The sequence below is a fragment of the Chionomys nivalis genome, chromosome 13 (assembly GCF_950005125.1).
Source record: "Chionomys nivalis chromosome 13, mChiNiv1.1, whole genome shotgun sequence".
Lineage (NCBI taxonomy): Eukaryota > Metazoa > Chordata > Mammalia > Rodentia > Cricetidae > Chionomys > Chionomys nivalis.
In genome coordinates, this window is record NC_080098.1 from 34,148,665 (window position 1) to 34,170,294 (window position 21,630).

A 21,630-nucleotide genomic window follows, 5' to 3' on the forward strand; every position below is an offset into this window, starting at 1 on the left:
CAGCAGTGACTTTCTGATGTGACTGAGGACAGTCATCACTCAAGAAACTATCAAAAATTCTATGCTGGTGGACATAAAGTAGATGTGGAGTTAGCTCTTTTTCAAATCTTCAGCTGAGCCCAAAGAGGAGCCAAAACTTAGACCCCATATGGGTAACTCCCATATATGGGTACCTCCATAGTAGTACACCTGCTGTGTGGGCTTGTGTATATTTTTTGCTGCTGGAGCTGCCCCTACATTATAGGATATTTGCAGCAATCTGATCCCTATCAACTAAATGCCAAGAGCAGTCTCCCAGGCTGGCATAGGTAAAACTGTCTCTCACATTGCTTAATGTCCCTTGAGACAAAATCAGCCCGAGTACAGCACCACTGATGTAGGTGGATGAACATTAAACTTTAGTAAGCTAGAATTTCCACAAGATCCTTTTAAGATCCAAGCTGGCCTCATAGGTAGAGTTTCTGATTGAAGTCAAGGGGGAAATCCATGAATCTACATTTCTCATAAGTCCCTACATGAAGTATATTCTTCAGATTGCCATTTTGAGAACTATGGGGCTGCACTCATTATTTCAATGACATTGTTCTTAACCTTGGTTGTATAATAGTAATACTTCAGCAGCTTTAGAAAAAGAGAAGCCAGAGACAACACTCAGGCTAACAAAACCAGTCTCCAGGTATATGTTTTGATAATAAATTAAAAGTAATCTAGACATTCAGCTTCTCTGTGTGTATATACACAAATAATAAATTAGATAAGTGATAGATAGACAGACAGATGGATAGAAAGATAGACAGATGATAGAGTTTAGATTACTCTTCTTTAATAAAAGTCTTGTGTTTATTATAAAACTTTGTATTAGTTTACTTTTGTTTTATGCATATGGGTGTTTTGCCAGCATATATACCTTACATCACACGCATTCCTAGTGCCCACAGAGGCCAGAAGAGGGCATCAGATCTCCTAAAACTATAGTAACAGGCAACTGTGAGCCATTATGTGGGTATTGAGCATTGAACCTGGGTCCTCTGTAAGAGCAGTCAGTGTTCTTAACCTCTGAGCCACTTCTCCAACCCTCTAGACTCCTTGTCATTTCTTCTGATGGTTAACAATGAAATGTATAAATGTAAGTTAAAAAACCATTTGAAAAATAAAGAAATTTTCTCGGGATCAAAATGGAAATCAAAGATTTACTGTACGTGGAATAAAATGAAGATACAACCATTTCAAAACCTCTATGCTTTGCAACGAGAGTCAGAGTGAAAACCTTTAGCCTAAAATCCCTAAATTACTACAAAAAATGGCAATAAAAGATCGGATTCTTGTCTGAAGAGAAGAAAAAACAAAACAATACAAAACAGATGCATGTAATATAAAGACACTGGAATTGTCATTGCCTTTTCTGTTACTGTGAGAAAACACACTGACTTAGAAAAGGGAACTTATTTGGCTTGCACATCCATGTAGTGCCCACCATTGTGGGGAAATCAAGGTGGCAGGACCTTGAAGTACCTGGAAACATCACAGTTACAGGCAATAGGAGATAGAAATTAATTCAAACGTGCATGTATTTATTGTTCTCTTCTGCTGCCTGTGGAAGCAATGTGACCAGTCTCTCAAGTCCCTGCCATGATGACTTCCCCACCACGGTGGATCAGAAACTGAAACTGGAGCCTGAAATACACACTTTCATTTCCTCCAGGTTGTGTTTCTTAGAGTATTTTATCACAGTAACAGAGAGAGAAACTGAGACAGAAATATAAACAATACCCATTTTCTTTCTGTACAGCAATAAATCACTATGCCCATGTCAAATAGATAAATGTGCAGTTCTAAATGAGCTTAGAAAAAGGTGCTGAATATCGAACCTAGAATGTTGATTAAACAGAGTAGGATGGAGAAATCACAAGGTTGAAAATAAAATGGGCTTTAAGATACAAATAGTACGGATATGTCTATGTAAATAATATATCTATATAACATATATATATATATATATATATATATATATATATATATATATAGAGAGAGAGAGAGAGAGAGAGAGGGAGAGAGAGAGAGAGAGAATTGCTCAAACTTATTCTTTAATAACTCATTTCAACTTAACAGGAAGTTTTTTAAATTTTTATATGAGTATAAAACTAAGGGTAAGTTTAATTCAGATTTCTAAAACACAACCATAAAGTTGAAAGGAGAGTAAATCCTACTCTTTTCTGAACTCCTTTAGCTCACTCCTAAGGGTCCTTCTGCACTGAACTCTGCAAAGTGTTGCAGTCCAACATGAGGCACAGAGAATCTGGGGTCCCCCTCAAGTACTCACTGCTGGCCAGGACATCTTGGTTATTTATTGGACCCCCCATATAAACGGAATGTGTAGAAGTTGGTGGGTTTTAAAGCAAGTCTCCATGGAATAATTCAGCTTAAATGTTGGCGCAAGGTATCAGAACCCTAAATGGAACAAGGTTATAGGCCCATCCTAAATGACAATAGGGAAGGCGAGCTTCTTTAAAAGTTGGTCCACCTGGAGGCATGCCCCTAGTCTATGAACGGGGCATCGCTTTGGCCCACCATGTATCCAAGGCATCAAAATCAGAGTCCAGAAACACATTTTTTTTCAAAGTCTTTTCTACTTCTGAGAAGAGACACCATGACCAAGGCAACTTATGAAAGAATTTAATTTGAGGGCTCATGATTTCAGAGGGCTAGAGAGTCTATGACCATTATGGCAGAAAGCATGGCCGCAGGCCAGCAGCCACGGCACTGGAGCAGTAGCTGAAAGTCTGCATGTTGAGTCTACAACCATAAAGCAGAGAAACCAGCTCTGTCATGGGCTTTTGAGAAGTCAAAGCCACACACACACACACACACACACACACACACGCCGCCGCCGCACCACCAGTGACCCGTCTCCTCCAACAAATCCATACCTCCAATCCTTCCCAAAGCAGTTCCATTAACTGAGGATCAGACATTCAAACATTGCCTATGTAGGCCATTCTCATTAAAATGATCACAATGTCCAACAAGTTTACCAAATGGTATTAATATCTTTAAACTCAGACAACTCAATGATTATTTCAGGGTAATTATCCTTTCTGCATGGAAGACTGGCGGGGGAAAAATAACCCTTCTTTAAAGAAGTTAAAAAGACTTATACAGCTTAGACAACTGCCCTTTGAGCGGCCACTAGGGACTTCAATGCAAATGGCAGAAATTTGTCAAAATTCAAGGAAGATGAATGGATTTTGTGTTGGCAAGTTTTATGTCAACTTGAAGCAAGCTAGACTCACTGGAGAAAAGGGAGCCTCAAGGGGAAAAAAAAATGCCTCCAAAAGATAGAGCTGTAGACAAGCCTGTAAGGCATTTTCTTTATTAGTGATTGATGTGGGAGGGCTTGGCCTGTTGTGGGTGGGGCCAGCCCTGGGCAAGTAGCCCTGCATTCTATAAGAAAGCAGGCTGAGCAAGCCAGGAGGAACAAGCCAGTAAGCATCACTCTTCCATGATCTCTGCATCAGCTCCGGACTCTAGGTTCCTGCCCTCGCTGTTTATGATGATCACATGACTCTGAGATGGAAATAAACCCTTTCCTCAATACCCTGCTAGAGCTATTGTGGGGGAGAAGAAAATAAGTAAAAGTAATACAAGTTAATAACATTCCTAACATCCTAAATTATTATTACTGTGCAGCACTAGGGACTGAGCCCAGGACTTCACACACAACAAGGTAGGCACTCTAGCACCAAGTTGAAGCTCTTTTGACTTTTTAAGCTCGCAACAAGTCTCCCTAAATTGCCCAGGCTGACTCTGAACTCAGCTGGTAGCCAAGGTTGGTCTTTGACTGGAGATCCCTCTGCCACAGCCTTTTGAGTAACTAGAATGACAAACCCCAAAACTGATACTAACCACACATTTTTAACAGAAGCCTCTAGATCATATTTGGGAAAAGTTGAAGTCACTGCAATTTCACCAAGCAGGGAATTTTTAATTGTACATGTACTAGCCAATCATACAAGCACGTTCATGACTACTTTGAAAACTCCCAGGCTTCCGGCTGTACATTATGCCTCTGTAACATATTCTCCTCCTTCATTAGGGAACTCATATTTCAGACTGACCATGTAAGAGGAACTTTATATTTATCCTAAGCACAGAGTCTCCCCACAATCTCATCAATTCAGCTTCTCATAGTTATTAAAATACTGTCCACCAAAACATAAGCAGTTAGCTCTTTTGGCTCTGGGAGTCATAAAATACAATTTAAATCTTATCTCAGTTGTTCAACCACTCATTCTCTGGGTAAAAGCAAGGGCTGCAACAGCCAGTGTATTCATCTTCTAAATCTGAAGCCCAGAAAGTACTACATTCGCATGCTAATGAGAGTACAAATTTTACAAGCTTCTCACTGCCTGGCGCAGGGTATTTATTCATAAAAAATTATAGTATACACCATTCCAATTAGTGAGCTTTAGGATATAACCATAAAGCATCATTAATAAAACACTGGGTGCTATGAGGAGACTCCTGATGGCTACAGGGGTGAGTTCAGACAGAGGGCACCTTCTCCAGATGATGTCACAGCCATGAGCTCACTTTTTTGGAGGGCACCAAGGATCTGGCAAGCCCCTTTCATATCTCATTGTTATTAAGTTTCTGAAGACATCTCATTGTACAAACCTGGGCAGGTTGCCCAACTCACGGCCTCCACTTTTTTTTTGTTTTAAGACTTATTTTTACGTGTGTGTGTGTGTGGGTGGGTGTGTGTGTGTATTCACATGTGCCAGAAGTACATGTCAGATTCCCTGCAGCTGGATCGGCAGGCAGTTGTGAACATGGTTGCTGGGAACTAAACTTGGATCCTCTGCAAGAGTAATAAGCACTCTTCGCTACTAATCCATCTCTCTGGCCCTCCTCCATTTCTTCAATAATTCCCTAGGTTACTATGAGGAAGTTAATAGTGATACAACCTCTCTATAGCACTGTAAAGAGCCCTCATCGAACAGTTTGTAGTCAGTCCTTTCATAGTGATAAGCAAAGACTCAATAATGTTGGCTTGAACTGAGTTACTACTGTCAAATCAGTAGTATTATGGGCTTCCAGACATTTGTTATTGCTTGGATCTGAACTACCATCCTCAGACTTGTGTTCTGAACGCTTGGTCCCCATTCTATGGTGCTACTTTGAAGGGTGTGGAACTTGCGGGAGGTAGAAACTGACTGGCAGAAGTAAAGTCCCCAGCAGTGGGCCTTTGATTGCTACACTCATTCCTGGCCCTACCCTCCTCTCTCTGCTTGCCACTCTGCAGCTGGGACTTGAAGAGTCTCCACCACAGGGTCCTGCAAGCCTACCTTGCCTGTCAATGATGAATCCTCTGAAACCATGAACCAAAATAAAATTCTTCCATAAGTTGTTTTTGTTGGACATTTTGTCACAATCATAGAAGAGTTACTGGCATCGTATTCAAAGGCCTGGGTTATTTTCTGTTACAAATACTGTTAGGAACAACAAGCTAATCTTTGTCTTTGAGCCAGTCAATCCCATGCCAGCCTCCTCCTGAGGGCCAATGCTAGAGCTAGGTCTCAACATACTCTCACTGAAAAAAATTATATCATCTGTCTCATCAATACTAGCACATACTACTGAAGCCAATAACTTACATAACATAAATAACACAAGCTCCAAGATATTAAATAAGCATAGAAAACCAATTGGGTTGGCGTGGTGACTCATGCCTATAATTCCAGCATTTGGGAAGTACAGGAGGCAGGAGAGTCAGAAGTTCAAGGTCATCCTTAGATTTACAGTGAGTACAAGGTTAATATGAGCTACATGAGATGTTACCTTTAAAAATACACCAAAAAAGCAAAAAAAAAAAAAAAGAAAGAAAGAAAGAAAGAAAGAAAGAAAGAAAGAAAAGTATACACAATGGGATAAAGACAAACTATCTTTGTGTAGCAAAAATTGATCCACACAAATATAGTCCACTAATCTTTGACAAAGCAGAGATACTACAATAGGTTAGAAGTAGTTTTTCAAGCACTTGATATTCATTTGCAAAATCACACAAGCAAAAATACCCAGAAAGATCACACACCTCTCATAAAACTGGTAAACATGGACAGCTTCATCCTTGACTTGCTGGGACACATGAGGGTGCCTCCTGCAGCAGTAACCTGGAAACACTATCCTCCTAAGGAGGCTAAATCATCTAACTGTGCACAGGATCATAAACCACATGCCTCTCTCTAAGTCAGACCAAGAGACACTCAACTCATCCTATGAAGCTCATCTCACAATTTATCTGTTATTCATAATGACAGCACATTGAATCATCGCTGTTTTACAGAGACCATAGAAGTAAAGCTATTATCATATATTCATGCAGCATAGCTTGTGTCTACTAGGTCACATTCTAGAAAGCAAATGTAGCATTTATTTCCATATCACGTAAGGTACTGTGTCTTCACTGTCCTCCCTGAAAGGAACAAGACAAAGTAAACAGATTCCAGATGCAGTGCGTGATCAGACGCAAACACAGCGCCTTCCCTCCCTCCCCCTCCTTCTCTTCCTTTCCCCATCATTTCCGCAGAACATGCAATATCCATACACTCTTGATTCCTTTCCATCCTTTTATTTCCTCGTAGTTTTTATCCAGTGCATTCAACCTATGTGCACATGGGCAGCGTGTGTTCATAACTGTAAATCAACACGCCTATTTTATTATTACTATAGAACTTAGCCTTCTTGAGAGAAGCCACTGTCTCTTTCCACACAGCTCAGAGCCCAGAATCCAGAATATGACAGCCATCCCCAACATTTTGTAGAATGAATTCTGCTATACAAAAGATACCTTGTAAACCTGTCTTCAAAAATAAAATGATTCTTTATAAACATTGACCCCATACTGATTTATAAACTGAAGATTCAAAATAATATTCCCTAATGTAACTGCTTTAAATCTATTAACTTGTCAAAGATGTTGCTCAATGTCAGAATGCTTGGGTCTGAGGTTCAAAACCTGGCACCACAACAGCAACAAAATAAACAGAATAAAATGTACTGTCTCAAAGATATAACATACTTAATTCCCAGAATGTATATTCTGCTCATAAATAAATACAAGTACATTTAATAAGGGCCTTGTGGACACTTTGAAATACATTGAGAGACAAAATCTGTAGCAACCGAAAGTCCATCTTGCTCCAAATGAAATTTGATCATTAAACTTGAAGCCTATTAATTAAATGAAATTAATTAAAGCACCATGTGACACCTGATTCCTCTTACTGACCCCCTCCAGAACCTATCCCTCCATGATGTAACTTGTCTCCTTTCTGGAGAGCATCCACACAGTTAACACTAAGACATCTGTCTGACTGCTCACCCCCACTGCAGCTGCCCTGTAGTTAAACCTTGATAGCTCATTCTCCGATTCAATCCTACTGAGCTGAATAGCACACTGGAGACTATTCTTCCTACGAGTCTTATTGCACTCTATGAGAATGAATACCTAACTTGGAGGATGAATACAAATACGTCTCATTGTGAAAAAGTTGAGCCAAGTCCATCGGTATCTAGAATTACACGTCCTGCCACTGAACAGTTTTCTCTATCTCTACAATTACAGTTACAGCTATTAAATACCTGGCTGAACAAGGTACAACCAACAGCCAAATCCACTAGGGAGCCTAGCACAGATGATCAAAATAGACCTGAATTGCTCAGAAGCAAATGTCACCACTGGCTATCTCCTCAGACATTTCTACTACTTAGAAAGAAATCTCATGTGACATCCGATCTTTAATTTTAATAACAGGAAACAATCAATAGGCACATCTAGATCAAAATTACAAGCAAAAACCTATAAGACAAAAGTGCTATGTTTTGTTTTTTAACATATTTCCTTGCTCAAACTCACCATTTAAAAAAATAATCAAATCATTTTAACTTCTTTTTCTAATAAATCAAAATATATGCTTAGGCCATCATTATGCATTTATTCCCCCCAAATCAATTGATATTAATACAAGAAAGTGCTGCCTGAAGGCTGCTGCCTTCTCTAGTTCTCTGAGACACAGGCAATAGCTTGTGGGGAGAACAAAGACGCAATTTTGAAGGTCTATGTAATGATATCAACAGGATTCAAAAATCATAAGGCTTTCCATAAACCTAATTTTAAGGGAGTCTTTTATCATTATGTATATGTAATTGCTCAGTTTCACAACTTAATCAAGAAACATAGAACTTTTCTTCCCTAAGCATCCTCCCCGAGGCTCCGTCCTGCCTCGCTCTGACTCATGTTCTCCCTACAGCCATGATCTGGCATCCACGGTCATCTAATTGCACCATGTCAACATGCTATAAAAAGATAGCAAACAGATGTGTTCTCACTGCCTCCACGACCTTGGAAGAGTCTCTCAGTGTGTTGAGGTGAACACACACTGAGATTCAGTTGGCAAATGTTCTAAGAATTCAATCAAAGTTAGTACCCAAAGTTGCATTAACCATGGATGCTGGTCTCAACCAGTCCCCAGAGTTCCTCTCCCTCTGAGTGAACATGTGATTGTTGTCCCTCCCTTCAAATGTCCTCATGCTTTTATAATTTATATTCAACACATACTTTTTTCCCCCTGAGTCAGACTCAGATACCCCGATTTCCTACTGGACGCACTTAGATTCTCTGAACTTACTGCATCCAATTTTAACATAGCTCTCATAACAAACACACACCTGCTGCTGCCATCCTCCGTACCAACTATCTCTCCCAACACCATGGGTAAAGTCAGACCTTGCCTCCATCAAGTTGCTTATGGCAGGTCCTTTTCCATAGTAATACAGAGTAACTGACACAAGGCCTTACCTTCTGCCACATGAACTCAGTGATATCCCTCTTTCTCGTGGGTTCCCTGGACTTAAGCTCTTCTCACCTCTAATCCAAGTGTCTTTTGCCTATCACAGCTATGAGGATCCCATCCCAGCCCACAAGCCCAGCTCAGGAAGCACAGGAGAAGAGCTGAACCATGAGCCTGGAGCTGACAGAAAAACGAGTGCAGCAGATGCATCCAGCTTCTAGTCTTTCCGTACTCTCTCCGTATCGCTTAGGGAAAAACTGTTTTTATAGAACAGACTTCCATCACTCATGTTCACTCTTCGCTTTCTGTTTGGAAATAATTCCAGCTGGCCGGGGTCTGAAAAAGCATGGGACAAAACCGGACTCGCTGAACATAGCGGACAATGAGGACTACTGAGAACTCATGAACAATGGCAACGGGTTTTTGATCTTATTGCACGTACTGGCTTTGTGGGAGCCTAGGTAGTTTAGATGCTCATCTTACTAGACCTGGATGGAGGTGGGTGGTCCTTGGACCTCCCACAGGGCAGAGAACCCTGATTGCTCTTTGGGCTGATGAAGGAGGAAGACTTGATTGGGGGAGGGGGAGGGAAATGGGAGACGGTGGCGGGGAAGAGGCAGAAATCTTTAAGAAATAAATAAATAAATACATAAATAATAAATTTTAAAAAATGCTAAAAAATGGAAATAATTCCCTAAGCCAACTGCTTTTTGATGTGCTCCTCAGCATTCTAGGACCCTCTTGGTATTCCTAACACACTGAAAGCAAAACGTACTGGTTACATTTTTGCCACAGTAATACCTGGCTCAGGTCACCTATATGCTTCAGAGGGTAAAGTCACTTGCCACCAAGCCTGATGACCTGCGTTTGGTCCTTGGGACCCATACAGAAAAAAATGGCTCACACTGTACATTGTCCTCTAACCTCTACATGTACAGTGTGGCTCACATGTGCACGCGCGCACACACACACACACACACACACACACACCACCAAAATAAATAAGTGCGATTAAACAAACAAATGAACTATCTGGCGAGAGCACCTTAAAAGCATGGTTCATGGTTTAAGGGGCTATAGTCTGCATGGGGGTAATGGCACAATGGCAGGAGCAGCTGGTGGTGTCTAGAGCTTGCTCACATCTGAGTGGACCAGGGAGAACTGCATGGACAGAAATCTCACTGCCTGCCCCTAACAGCCCCTCCCTCCAGCTAGGCACTGATGCAGGAGAATAGGATACTGGAAGAGGAAATGTCAGAGACCAACATACAGAAGACAGCAGCTGAAAGACCAGCAGTCTCTAGTCTAGCAGAGCTTCGATCAGACAAAAGAGCATGCTCCGAAAAGCTGTCTGCATTCTATGCCCTTGGGACAGGCAGCTACTAAGATGATGACCCATAAAAAGGTCACTGCAGACATTGGCTCACCCTTTCTGCCTCCTTGCAGCCAAGCCACTGGTAAGACATGACACTCCTTAGGCCCCCCATGTCTCTTTCTCTTAATGTGCCATCTCCTTTCTTCTAAATAACCATGCTTCTTTGTACAATTCTTTATAAAACACCTGGAAACTCCAGCACCTACCCTTCAGACTCAGATCCACATCAAGGATACCCCTACCTCTCTAAGATCACTCACATAGACGACACAGACACACACACAAGCACACACATCAGAATAGCACCATTGGGGACTTGGAGGAGGGGGTTCACAGTCACAGGTGACACAGCACTTGTAGTTGACGGAACTTCCCTACAAGCTGTGCTCCACTCTTGACCTTAAACCAAGTTACCCATGAGAACAGACTCCCAGTGAGTCTTTCTGAGCCACTGAAGCGACGGCTGATTTTCTAAAGACTCGTATCCTTTTACTAAATGAGACTGATAAGTGTCTATCAAACAAGTTACCCAAATACCCAGGAGAAGAGTCCATTCAGAGATTTAAAAACACGTAACAAATCACCCAGCTAGCTCTCCTCTAATGCGTGACCTCTTCAACTTACTGCACTTGTTAATTAATTCAATTCACGAGGCAAACCACAAGCAGTTGGAGCACGCTAAACAGTGGCACATTTTCATCACACCGAATACTTCTCCCAGGACCTGAAGACAGTTTTAACTTTGTCTCTGTGAAATCTGAGGAAAAGCGGTCCACTTTACCACTTTTTAATAAATGGGAGAAGACAGAAAGGAATCCTGAGAATTCTGAGACTGGGTGTGAGATTAAATCTTCCAGAAATGCCATTCAAAAATAATGGACAATCATGGCACTTAAATACTTTAATTTTGCCGGGAGGTGGTGGCATATGCCTTTAACACTAGCACTCGGAAGGCAGAGGCAGGAGGATCTCTGTGAGCCCAGCCTGGTCTACCAGAGCTAGTTCCAGGATAGACACCAAAGCTACACAGAGAAACCCTGTCTTGAAAATCAAAAATAGATAGATAGACAGATAGATAGATAGATAGATAGATAGATAGATAGATAGATAGATACTTTATGTATTCTCTCCTCCCACTCCATGCTTCTTTTGTGTTTTCAGTAGATGGAGATGTTCAATGCTTCTTCTGGTATTTGAGAAATTAGAGAAAGTCTTCTTAGGGAGCCATGAAGTGGAAGGCTTCAGTGGAAAGTGTGTGTTACCTGCTTACGCCTAGTTAAGAAAACTTCTGACAAAGCAAACACAACACAATGTGTCAGTCTGTGAGAAACATTTTTTTTTCTATCAAACACAGTCAGTCCAACAAGGGCCAGTATTTCCTGAACCTCCCCCTTCCCCTTCACGCCAATTAGCCAATTGTGAAGTCAAGCTCCCACCAATGGGATGAGACATAGTGACAATCTACTCCAGTGATGACAGACAGAGGACATCTGTCCAGCATGCTAGCTAGCAGGTCTGGGTTCAGATGCACCATTTCTGCACAAGGAAAATGCCTTGCAAGTTTGTTTGTGTGCTCCTCTGTGCAACACCAAAATTATTCTTTTCCCAATAAATACATCAAAGCCAGTGCAACATGCCGGGCTTGAGTACCAACCTCCGCTGTTCTTCGCCATGTTCTCCTGAAGGGACAGTGAGACACTCATCCATGTGTCCATGTAGCAGCCGGAGAACATCGCCACCAATAAGATACCCTGCATGGATTAAAAGTCATTTGTGTTCAGAAGGCCTGGCAGATGCTGATGTCCAGACAGAGCATTTGATACAATCATTTACTACACTGATAGAGAAACAATGGACTAGTAAATGATCTTGGACCTGTGACCAAATCACCAAGTTGAATGGCACTGGCTGACCCCTTGTGTCCTTTAGTTTGATATTCTAACCAGAGGGTGTGGCCTCAGCCCTATAAACATCACCATTTTATTTTTTTTGTTGTTGTTGGTATTTTGGGGGGGGGTTTGGTTTGTTTGTTTGTTTGTTTGTTTTTTGAGACAGGGTTTCTCTGTGGCTTTGGAGCCTGTCCTGGAACTAGCTCTTGTAGACCAGGCTGGTCTCGAACTCACAGAGATTCACCTGCCTCTGCCTCCCAAGTGCTGGGATTAAAGGCGTGCGCCACCACCACCCGGCAACATCGCCATTTTAATACACAAAATGTGAAGCTATGGAGACCATTCAGTCAGTAAGTAAATCCCCGGGAATCACTGGCTGGCCAGTCTTGATTAATCAGTATGATCTAAGCCGTCAAAAGGACTCAATCAAAAACTAAATAAAGTGAATGAACATGAGCACCTGCACACCCACATGCCTGCAAACACACATACACAAACACACACATACACACTTACATATGACAAAAAGTAAACAAGACCCAACCCTCATGACCACATGTACTCACACATACACACACACACATGCACTCACATACAAACAAGTACTGGCTCTGGTTTGAAGCTATAAAACTGAGAACCATGAAAATCAAGGCAGCTATCACCTTGGGAAACCCTGCTGCATAAACATCATTGTGATCCAGCTACAGCGACGATGATGACATTAGACTAACTGAGCAGTACCATGAGGTTTCCCAAGTGGGAGAAACAGTCCTTAGAGAGCTAGCACATGAAATCACAGAAATCAGCCAAAGTTGACAACACCATGAAAACAAGAGAAGATGAAGTCTGGCACAGGCTTCACTTTTAAATAGCAGCTTAGGCAAGATACTAAAATGTCACGTTTCTGCATGATAGACTATCAGGACATGAAAGATCTCTAATGAGCCATCAGCTCATTATCACAATTCCAAAGATACGCATCAACTCTATATCAAGGACAAATCTTTTAATTAGAGTGGATCACTTACCTTGGGCTGCTTCACTTCCGGAGCTGATGGGGGCCACGCTCCAGAGGGTCTGCTGGAAGGCAGCATCCACATGCCAACTGCTGTTGCCATAGGACAAGTGCTGCAACAAGAGGCGAGAAGAGGCATTGCGGTAAGCCCAGCACAGGGATCTCTGGCAGCCGACAGTAACACTGCTGATTTGCAAACAGCTATGAGGAGCATACACTTCAGCCTGTTCTTCAAAGATTATAACACTAGAGAACCGAGGCCGAGGATCCCAAGTTCAAGGCCAGTCTGGACAACATACCAAGACTCTGACTCAAAGATAAATAAACCTAAACAAGATAATTAAAGCCTGAATAGGAAAAGGAATGATAGAAGTTACAATCTGTTCTAGTTTCCTTTCTGTTGCTGGAACACTCTGACCAAAAACAGCTTAGGGGAGGAAAGGTTTACAATTCTATGTCACAGTCCATTATTGAGGAAACGGCACAGGAGAAGCAGGAATCATGGACAATGTTGCTTCCTGGCTCATTCCCCAAAACCCATGCTTGGCTAACTTTGTTATACAGTCTAGGATCACCTGCCCAGGGAATGGCGCCGCCCACAGTGGCCAGCCCCTCCTACTTCAGCTCCAAATAAAGGCAATCCCCTATAGATATGCCTATAGGCAATCAGTTCTGGGCAACCTCTCAAATGACACTCCATTCTCAGGTGAGTCCAGGCTGAGTCAAGATGACAGGTAAAGCTAACTAGAACACTATGTAACTTTAGATAGTTTATTGGCAACCCATTACATAAATAAAACCCTTCCACGACTGTTAGCTGCAATTTAATACCACAGTCAATAGATGGATGGTGATGCCAATCCTCAGAAACAATTTCACTCTTTCTTTTAAGAAGAAACCATTGGATAAAGAAAATACAACTCACATAAACAATATAACTTTATTCATCCATAATGAAGAATTACATTATGGTATCTGCAGGATAGTGGATCATTATGTAGGAGAAATCAGAAAGGCTGGATAACAAATATTTCATGTTTTCTCAAAAGGCAAAAAAATATATAGATTGAAAAACAATATGCATCTGTGCATACATACGTGTGTGTACATATAGGACTATGGAAAAGGAAATAGAGATAAATGAACAAGAGACAGCAAAAGAATATGTGTTTCATGAAAGCAGAAGGGAAGGGTGGTAGCATGGAGGAGGGACAACAAGAGGAGAGCAGGAATTGGGGTCACATACTAACAGAAGGGTAGCTAACTATAAAGTATCTATATCTATGTGTGAAAGAAAACATCTCAGTGAAATCCATTTCTTTGTATGCTAACCAAAAAAGCAATTAAAATAAAAGACATTTGAAACTGACACTGCAAAATGCACATATTAACCACATCGGTAATTGTACCAATCAATAGATTGCAAAGTTTCCTGGGTGACCATCAAGTTTAGCAATCCTTTCTTCCTCTCTCTCAAATTCCAGCTCTTACTTTGCTTTCATGTAACCTCTAGTCACCTTAGGGTCATCATTCCTATGTTCAGGCCCTGCCTGAGACTCCTTTACTGACTCAGTTTTCTTTCTTCTGATGTGAAAATGCTTTTAGTGTTCACAGATAAAATCCTCTCCTATTCGCTCCATAAATAAGAACACTGTGTTTTCTGTGATGATAGCACACAACAAATTCTTTGATTCATTCCTTTCTCCCTTTCATGCCGCCTGCGAGAGGTTCACAGAGGTGTCTCTCACCATCCAGAGTGCTACTCAACACATGAGGAGAAGACGCCAGTCAGACTTTTGGAATACAAACACCACTAACTTTCGTCAACCATTATTATCCATTTATTTTTGTGTAAGGGTCAGTGTGTCTGTCTGCGTGCACATGTCGGTGCCCGTGAGCACGGGTGTGTCTGTCTGCATGCGCATGTGAGTGCCCGTGAGTGAGCATGGCAGGCGGCTGATGCTGGGTATCTTTTTCAGTCACTTCTCCATGTTAGATTTTTGAAACAATCATCTCTGTTGAATCTAGTCCTCACCCATTTAACTAGACTGGCCAGCCAGGGAGCACCAGGGATCGTCCTACCTTCACCTCCAGCTTTGGAATTGTGGATACATGCCACTATACCCGGCTTTGTATGTAGCTGCTGAAGATTGGCACTCAGGTCCTCTTGCTTGCAAGGCAAACAGTTCATTCACTGAGCCACCTACCAGCCCTCAGTACATATTAAAAAAAATCTGAGTTATTTCTGTGTCAGTGACTTATGAAACAGAATTGTACCTATGTGTGTGTATATACACAGCAAATGGAGTTTACCAAATCTTCAGTAAATAATTCACAATAATAATGCTTATATTTTATTTTGGTTTTAAACCAAGTGAAAGTTCATACACATTCATGACAGATAACCATTTGTTAATTCATCATGGATTCATCCCTGCATTGTCTAAAACGTTGCTCTGAGTTTTATCAGAGTAAACTTCTGGCTCCGAGGGCACTTATAATCTTGTAGGGGGAGATAAGTGAGCAACATAAAATGCCACACATTGATATATTATTTTAATGTGTAAGGTACAAACTGCTTCAGGAATTACCAAAAGGGAGTATTTTCAACCAAACAACTGGAAGAGGCTTCATCATACTGGGTCTGGAGGAGACACATTGATTCCATGGGGGGGATGGGAGTTCCCACAGTAAAGGCTTTGAGAAAAGTCGAGAGATCACATGGCCTAGACTTCCTATTTGGGATACACTGTTTCCAAATAAGTAGACACATACTTCATATTTATATATGTTTAATATGTCAATGGTTTAGTTATAAATGTTTTAAGGCTAATAAAATTTTTTATGAGTCAGTTTAGATTTTACACTTTAATATATCAGACTACTTGCCATGGTTGTAGGCTAATCCCCTCTAGCTACCTAAAAACTCTGATAAAGGGAAAATATGGCCAAGAGATTACCAGGATCAAAGGTCAGAGTCATGGGGACATAGAGTACAGTATAGAGTCCTCTCTTTGAAGCTTCAGGGAGAGGGGAGTGAAGGACAGACCTGCAGACAAAGGCTGCTGCCAGATCAAGGAGCTCCCATGTCAGGCAGCCAGGAGCTACTACAGCAAAAAAAGCAGTGAGTGTGTGGAGGAACCGAAATGGGATCTGTAAATTACACCTGTGTACAAAGATGAATCACATACATGGGAGACATACAAAAATGGGAGCGTGTCGGTCTGTTAGGAAGAGTCCTAGCTCTGTTCTTAAGAGCATACTGCAGCAGAGAGAGTTGCCTAATGAAACCTACTCTTCAAAAGGGAATCATCTCAGGATGCATTATCTCTAGAATTGTCTACTTAATTTTGCTGCTTAAACAGCAAAACAGAAATCTGAGTAGGAACAACATCAAGTCAGAGCCACTGCTATGAAATATGCAGAAGGAAGCAACAGTCTAATTACAGAAACCAAGAGGAGTTGACCTTAAAGCAAAGATAGACGATGACAGAGGCTGAAAGCAAAGTCAGCCTCAGGTGCAACCATGTGTAAGATGGCAGTGTCAGCCATAGGAAAGTCATGTGTCCGGACTCAGGGCTCCTGGCAATCAGGTCTCACTCACCTTTAACCTAATGTTAATTACTTCAACCTTTATTATCTGGTGTGTGTGTGTGTGTGTTGAGAGTGTACACCGCATGCATGCCCTGGTCCCACAGAGGTCTGAAAAGGGTATTAAATCCCCTAGAATTGGAGTTACAGATGGCTGGGGGCCACCATGTTGGTGCTAAGAATCAAGTCTGGGACTCCTGCAAGAGCAACAGTGGTCCAAACCCTCAGTCATCTCTCCAGCCCGTGATCACACGTGTGTTCTGTCGAATGGAAATCATGTCCTCAGCAAGCCATTACCCACTGACCCATCTCTCCCAGCCCAGATTCACAAGAATCATTTGAGCAATTAAAAGAAGAAGGAGGAAGAGGAGAAGGAGGAGGAGGAGGGGGAAAAGGAGGAAAAGGAGAAGAGGAGGAGGAGGAAGAGGAGGAAGAGGAGGAGGAGAAGGAGGGGGAGGAGGATAAGGAGGAGGGGGAGGAGGAGGGGAGGGGGAGTAGGAGGGGGAGGAGGAGGGGGAGGAGGAGAAGGAGGGAGGGGGAGGAGGAGAAGGAGGAGGAGGAGGAGGAGGAAGGAAGGGGGAGGAGGAGGGGGAGGAGGAGGAGGAGGAAAAGGAGGAGGAGGGGGAGGAGGAGAAGGAGGAGGAGGAGGGGGAGGAGGAGGGAAGGGGGAGGAGGAGGGGGAGGAGGAGGAGGAGGAAAAGAAGTGTAGTTTCCAACTTAGGAGCAGTAGAGCAGGACCCATCAAAATTGCTAAGCCCCAAACTATGTTGGGGGAATGAGATACTATATGACAGAGACCTACATGACACACAGCTTTCCCTGGGGATCTCAACCCAAACGCCACAGAGCTATAGTCTGACCTTTTAATTTCCTTTCTAATCCCATGGATTTATTTGAAGCATTCTAAGGGCTGGTCGTGACAGCAGGTCCCAGTGTTTTATCAGATTGCCAGGAGGTTCTGTCATCCCAACATTTTTCTAAGATTCTCTGAATCCAGCCCTTGTCTGATGCAGTTTTTCATTCGTTTATTTATCTCTTATTAAATGTCAGGCACTTGGGCCCTGGTGATACAGAGTTCCAAATAAATTAACGTCCAGGGACAAGAAACATGAGTAAACAAGCCATCTTACCCCTCGGGCTACAGCTTTTTCTTTGGAAAAAAAAAATAAGAAAAGATAAATAGTGAACAAAGATATGGATGCTTTTTTAAATGTAATATTCGATGGCTCCCTCCACCATCTGGTCCACAGGGAGGATAAAATTGAATCGGGGGGACTGATGGCTCAGTGGCAGAGTATGTGTTTAGGATAGCCCCCAAATTGAACTGGATGACATAATAAATCACTCATAAATATTACTGACCCCTGCCTTCTGTTAATATATTTATACAGCTTTAAGAAATTCAATAACTTGCTATGCAATCAAAATGTCTTTGTATTTCTTATTTAAAAATCCTAAATAAGGGCCACAGAGACAGCTCAGCACGTGGGTAAAGGCTCATGGTGCAAACCTAAAGACATGAATTTGGTTCCTTTTGGTACCATCAGCATCTTTTTTTCTAACTCTCTGAAAACAACATGTGTTAGTACTTGTTTGCCACTAATAAAATATGGAACTAAGGAGGGATGGAGGGAAGGAGAGGGAGGGAGGGAGGGAGGGAGGGAGGGAGGGAGGGAGGGAGGGAGGGAGGGAGGGAGGGAGGGAGGGAGGGAGAACTCAGAAGGCAAAGTTGTTTGCCACCAAGACTGCTGACCTGAGTTCAATCCTCAGGGCCCACATGGTGGAAGGACAGAACCAACTTGTGAAAGTTGTCTTCTGATTTCTGTGTGTATGCATGACAAAGGCACAGAACCTGGGTCCCCTGAAAGAGGACCAAGAGTTTTTAACCACTGAGCTATCTCTCCAGACCCCTGGTTTATTTTCCATCAGTGATTGGACCATGGTTTTATGGATCATAAGATCTTTGTATGTCTATCACATACAATTAACAACTGACACTTAAAGAGTGAAAAGGCAAATCACAGAAGGGAAACTGTGGTGCAGACCAGAGCGATTTTACAACTGACACATTAAAAATGAAGTTTCATGTGGCTGACCCTATTTTATTCCATTCGAAGTCGATCCTAAGTCAGTAACACCTACTTGTCCTGCTTTCAGGAGGGGTAGTTCTTTCTCTTAGACATAAGCTGCTTTGGAAAAGCCTCTTTAGAAGACAAATCGTCCAATAGGAGCACAGAAAAATCCTTTGGATATTCCTAAAAAGATCAGGACGCCATTTCAAATTAGAACAGCAAACAGCAAGCGTAAGAAGCGTGAGTAGTTTGCAACCATTCTTACAGCCTAGACCCTTATTCCTTGGGAATCCACCTGTGTCCAGCTGGTAAGGCTGACGGGCTGAGGGTTCCTGACCACAGCACCCTCTTCTGTCTAGGAGGTGCCTTTGCAGATGGGAGGGAGGAAAATCAGCTGGCCATCAATTCACCACAGCAAGGGCTTCAAACCCCATTAGTGTTCCAAAGTCGGATTAACCTTAATTGAGCTCAGGAGTGAAAGAAAAATAGCTTGGCAGTCATAGACCCGATAAGAAAAAGTCAAAGGCTGGGAGTTTTTTCAATAGTCTCTTTAACCAATGTGTTCTGAGACAAAAGTTTTAATTCATTTTTAATCATGTCAGCATCTCAGAAGGACAGACCTTGCTTCCACTTAATAGATCTTTATTTAAGACTCTCTATAAATAGTCCTCTTCTGGCCAGGTTTTTCTTCCTCGAGCTAAATACCGGCCAACTTCTTTAACCATCGTGCAAAGGCACAAACCTCCCAAGCAAACAATGGCAGCCACTTACTACACAAGGGCTGATGACTTTGCTTAGATTTCAGCATTTGATTCTCCGAATGCCCATGTCAGCCGCATTATTCATAATTCCCATACTGAAGATGAAGAAACTGAGGACTCCAGAAACTACACGAGGCCTAGGAATGTGGCTCAGCTAAGAGAGTGTTTGTCTAGAATGGACAAGACCTTGAGCATGAATACCAACACCACACCCACCAAACAGGTGTCATGCGTCTGTAATCCTAGCTAACACTTGGAAGGTGGAGACGTGAGGGTCACAGTCTGGCTTGACTAAACTGTGAGCTCAAGGACAGCCTGGGGTATTTAAAGTCCATTCACTACATTGCTTCTTTATCACCACTTGTTTTCTAAAAGCCTTTGCACTGAGTCCACCAGATGCACCCTTGAACCCATTACCACAGTATTCGACCCATTACTAATCAATCATAGAAGAAATGAGAGTCAGTAATGAGTGATCCTTACAGCAAAGGGGACAGCTGTCAGCATCAGCACCCTTCACCCATCCTGTAAGACTGACAGTTCCTTAACTGTTGGGAGGAAACCTTTAGGTGATGGAGCCTAGAGGGAGACGGGTGACTGGGCTGATTGGTGATAGGAAGATGAGGATCCTTAGTTCCCTCTAGCCATGTCCCCACTGCCATGCAGTGAGGAGCCTCGCTCTACCTTGTCTCCCCGGACACGATGCTCTGCCTCACCACTGGTCTTCCCTTCTTTTAAGTTGCCCGTCTCAGATATCTGTCACACTGGCAGAAAGCTGGATTAACATAGTTTGGTTCCAACACTATTTCTCCAAGGGCAGAAACAAGAGCGTGTTCTTGGGTTTCCTTCTTTCTATATAAATGGGAGTCTGTGGATATGAACAATAAAAGCACTGACCTCATTAGCACATGAGCACTGCGGCTTGTTGCTCTGCTTACCTCTTCTTAAAGGATTACCCAGAACTGGGTGTTGGAGCTAATGCCTCTGACCCTAACACTGAGGAGGCTGAGGCAGAGAAAAGATCACTATGAGTTTAAGGCCATCTTGGGCTACACAACAAGTGCAAGGACAGCCTGGGCTACAGTGTAAGATTATGTCTCAAAATCACATTCACACACATATATACATATATTTGTTTATATTTATATAATTTTATATATAACATAAAGATAAATGCACACATTTATGCATACATATTTACATATTTCACTTTATATCTAATATAATTTTATATCTAATATAAATTATTTATATATTATATCCATAGCATATTTTCTGTAATATATATTTATAAAGGCTACTCAGGAGTATGAAGTTAAGTACTTAAGCAAAATGAAGCTCAGAAACCAGTAGTAAATTTTAATGAAGCGAGTTTATTTCTTCCAAAGTTAGTAGGTTATGAACCACATGTGTCATTTTTTGTCACTTATTCCTGAAGTCTTTGACCACTCAATGCCTTACCTCACTGCCTCACACACTAAGGTCTGGATGGGTGTTCCCACTAGAATCAACCATACTTTACAAACAGCAAATCTGGAGGTAAGGGAGCTGGTTCCAGAACTGCACAGGTTGACAACTATAAAAGGGACATTAGATGCCTAGTTCTTTGAAATTCTGAATATTCCATTCCTCGGATTCATGGTGAAACTACCCTAGCAAATCAGCCTCTGCTACACAGTACAAAGTCCAAGCTAGAAAACCACAGCAGACAGGAACTTCAGGTCCAAACCAAATGGACATGTGTTTGGAGTATTGCACTGAAGGGGGCATAAGCTGTTTCTCTTGCTATTGGTTTCTAAGTACAGCTAAACTTGAAATACGCATCTTCTGATTCGCATACATCACCCTCATGACACAGCCCTGGCACACATCAGTGGTTTAATAATAGATATTTTAATAAGTTTCACAGCTGCATGGCACAAGTCACAGGGACAATGTCTGAGACAAAAGTGGAAGACCACTCCAGGCCTCCCACAGCTGCATAGGAGCAGACACACCAAACAGCACAATTTCTTCTGTTCATGACATGGCCCTGCTGAGCCATTTCCCTGTCTATAGAACCACCACTTTGTATACAG

At 42.1% G+C, this 21,630-nt stretch overlaps 1 protein-coding gene across 2 annotated transcripts in view; it reads right to left on the reverse strand.

Moving 5' to 3' along the window:
- Window positions 1-21,630, reverse strand: part of Ryr2 (ryanodine receptor 2) — a 565,815-nt gene that overhangs the window by 299,482 nt on the left and 244,703 nt on the right. For both annotated transcript variants that reach the window (XM_057787812.1, XM_057787811.1), the window contains 2 exons: window positions 13,142-13,241; window positions 11,879-11,975 (listed from right to left, as the gene is read on the reverse strand). In XM_057787812.1, the coding sequence (XP_057643795.1) occupies window positions 11,879-11,975; window positions 13,142-13,241 (197 nt within the window). The remainder of the gene's footprint in view (window positions 1-11,878; window positions 11,976-13,141; window positions 13,242-21,630) is intronic.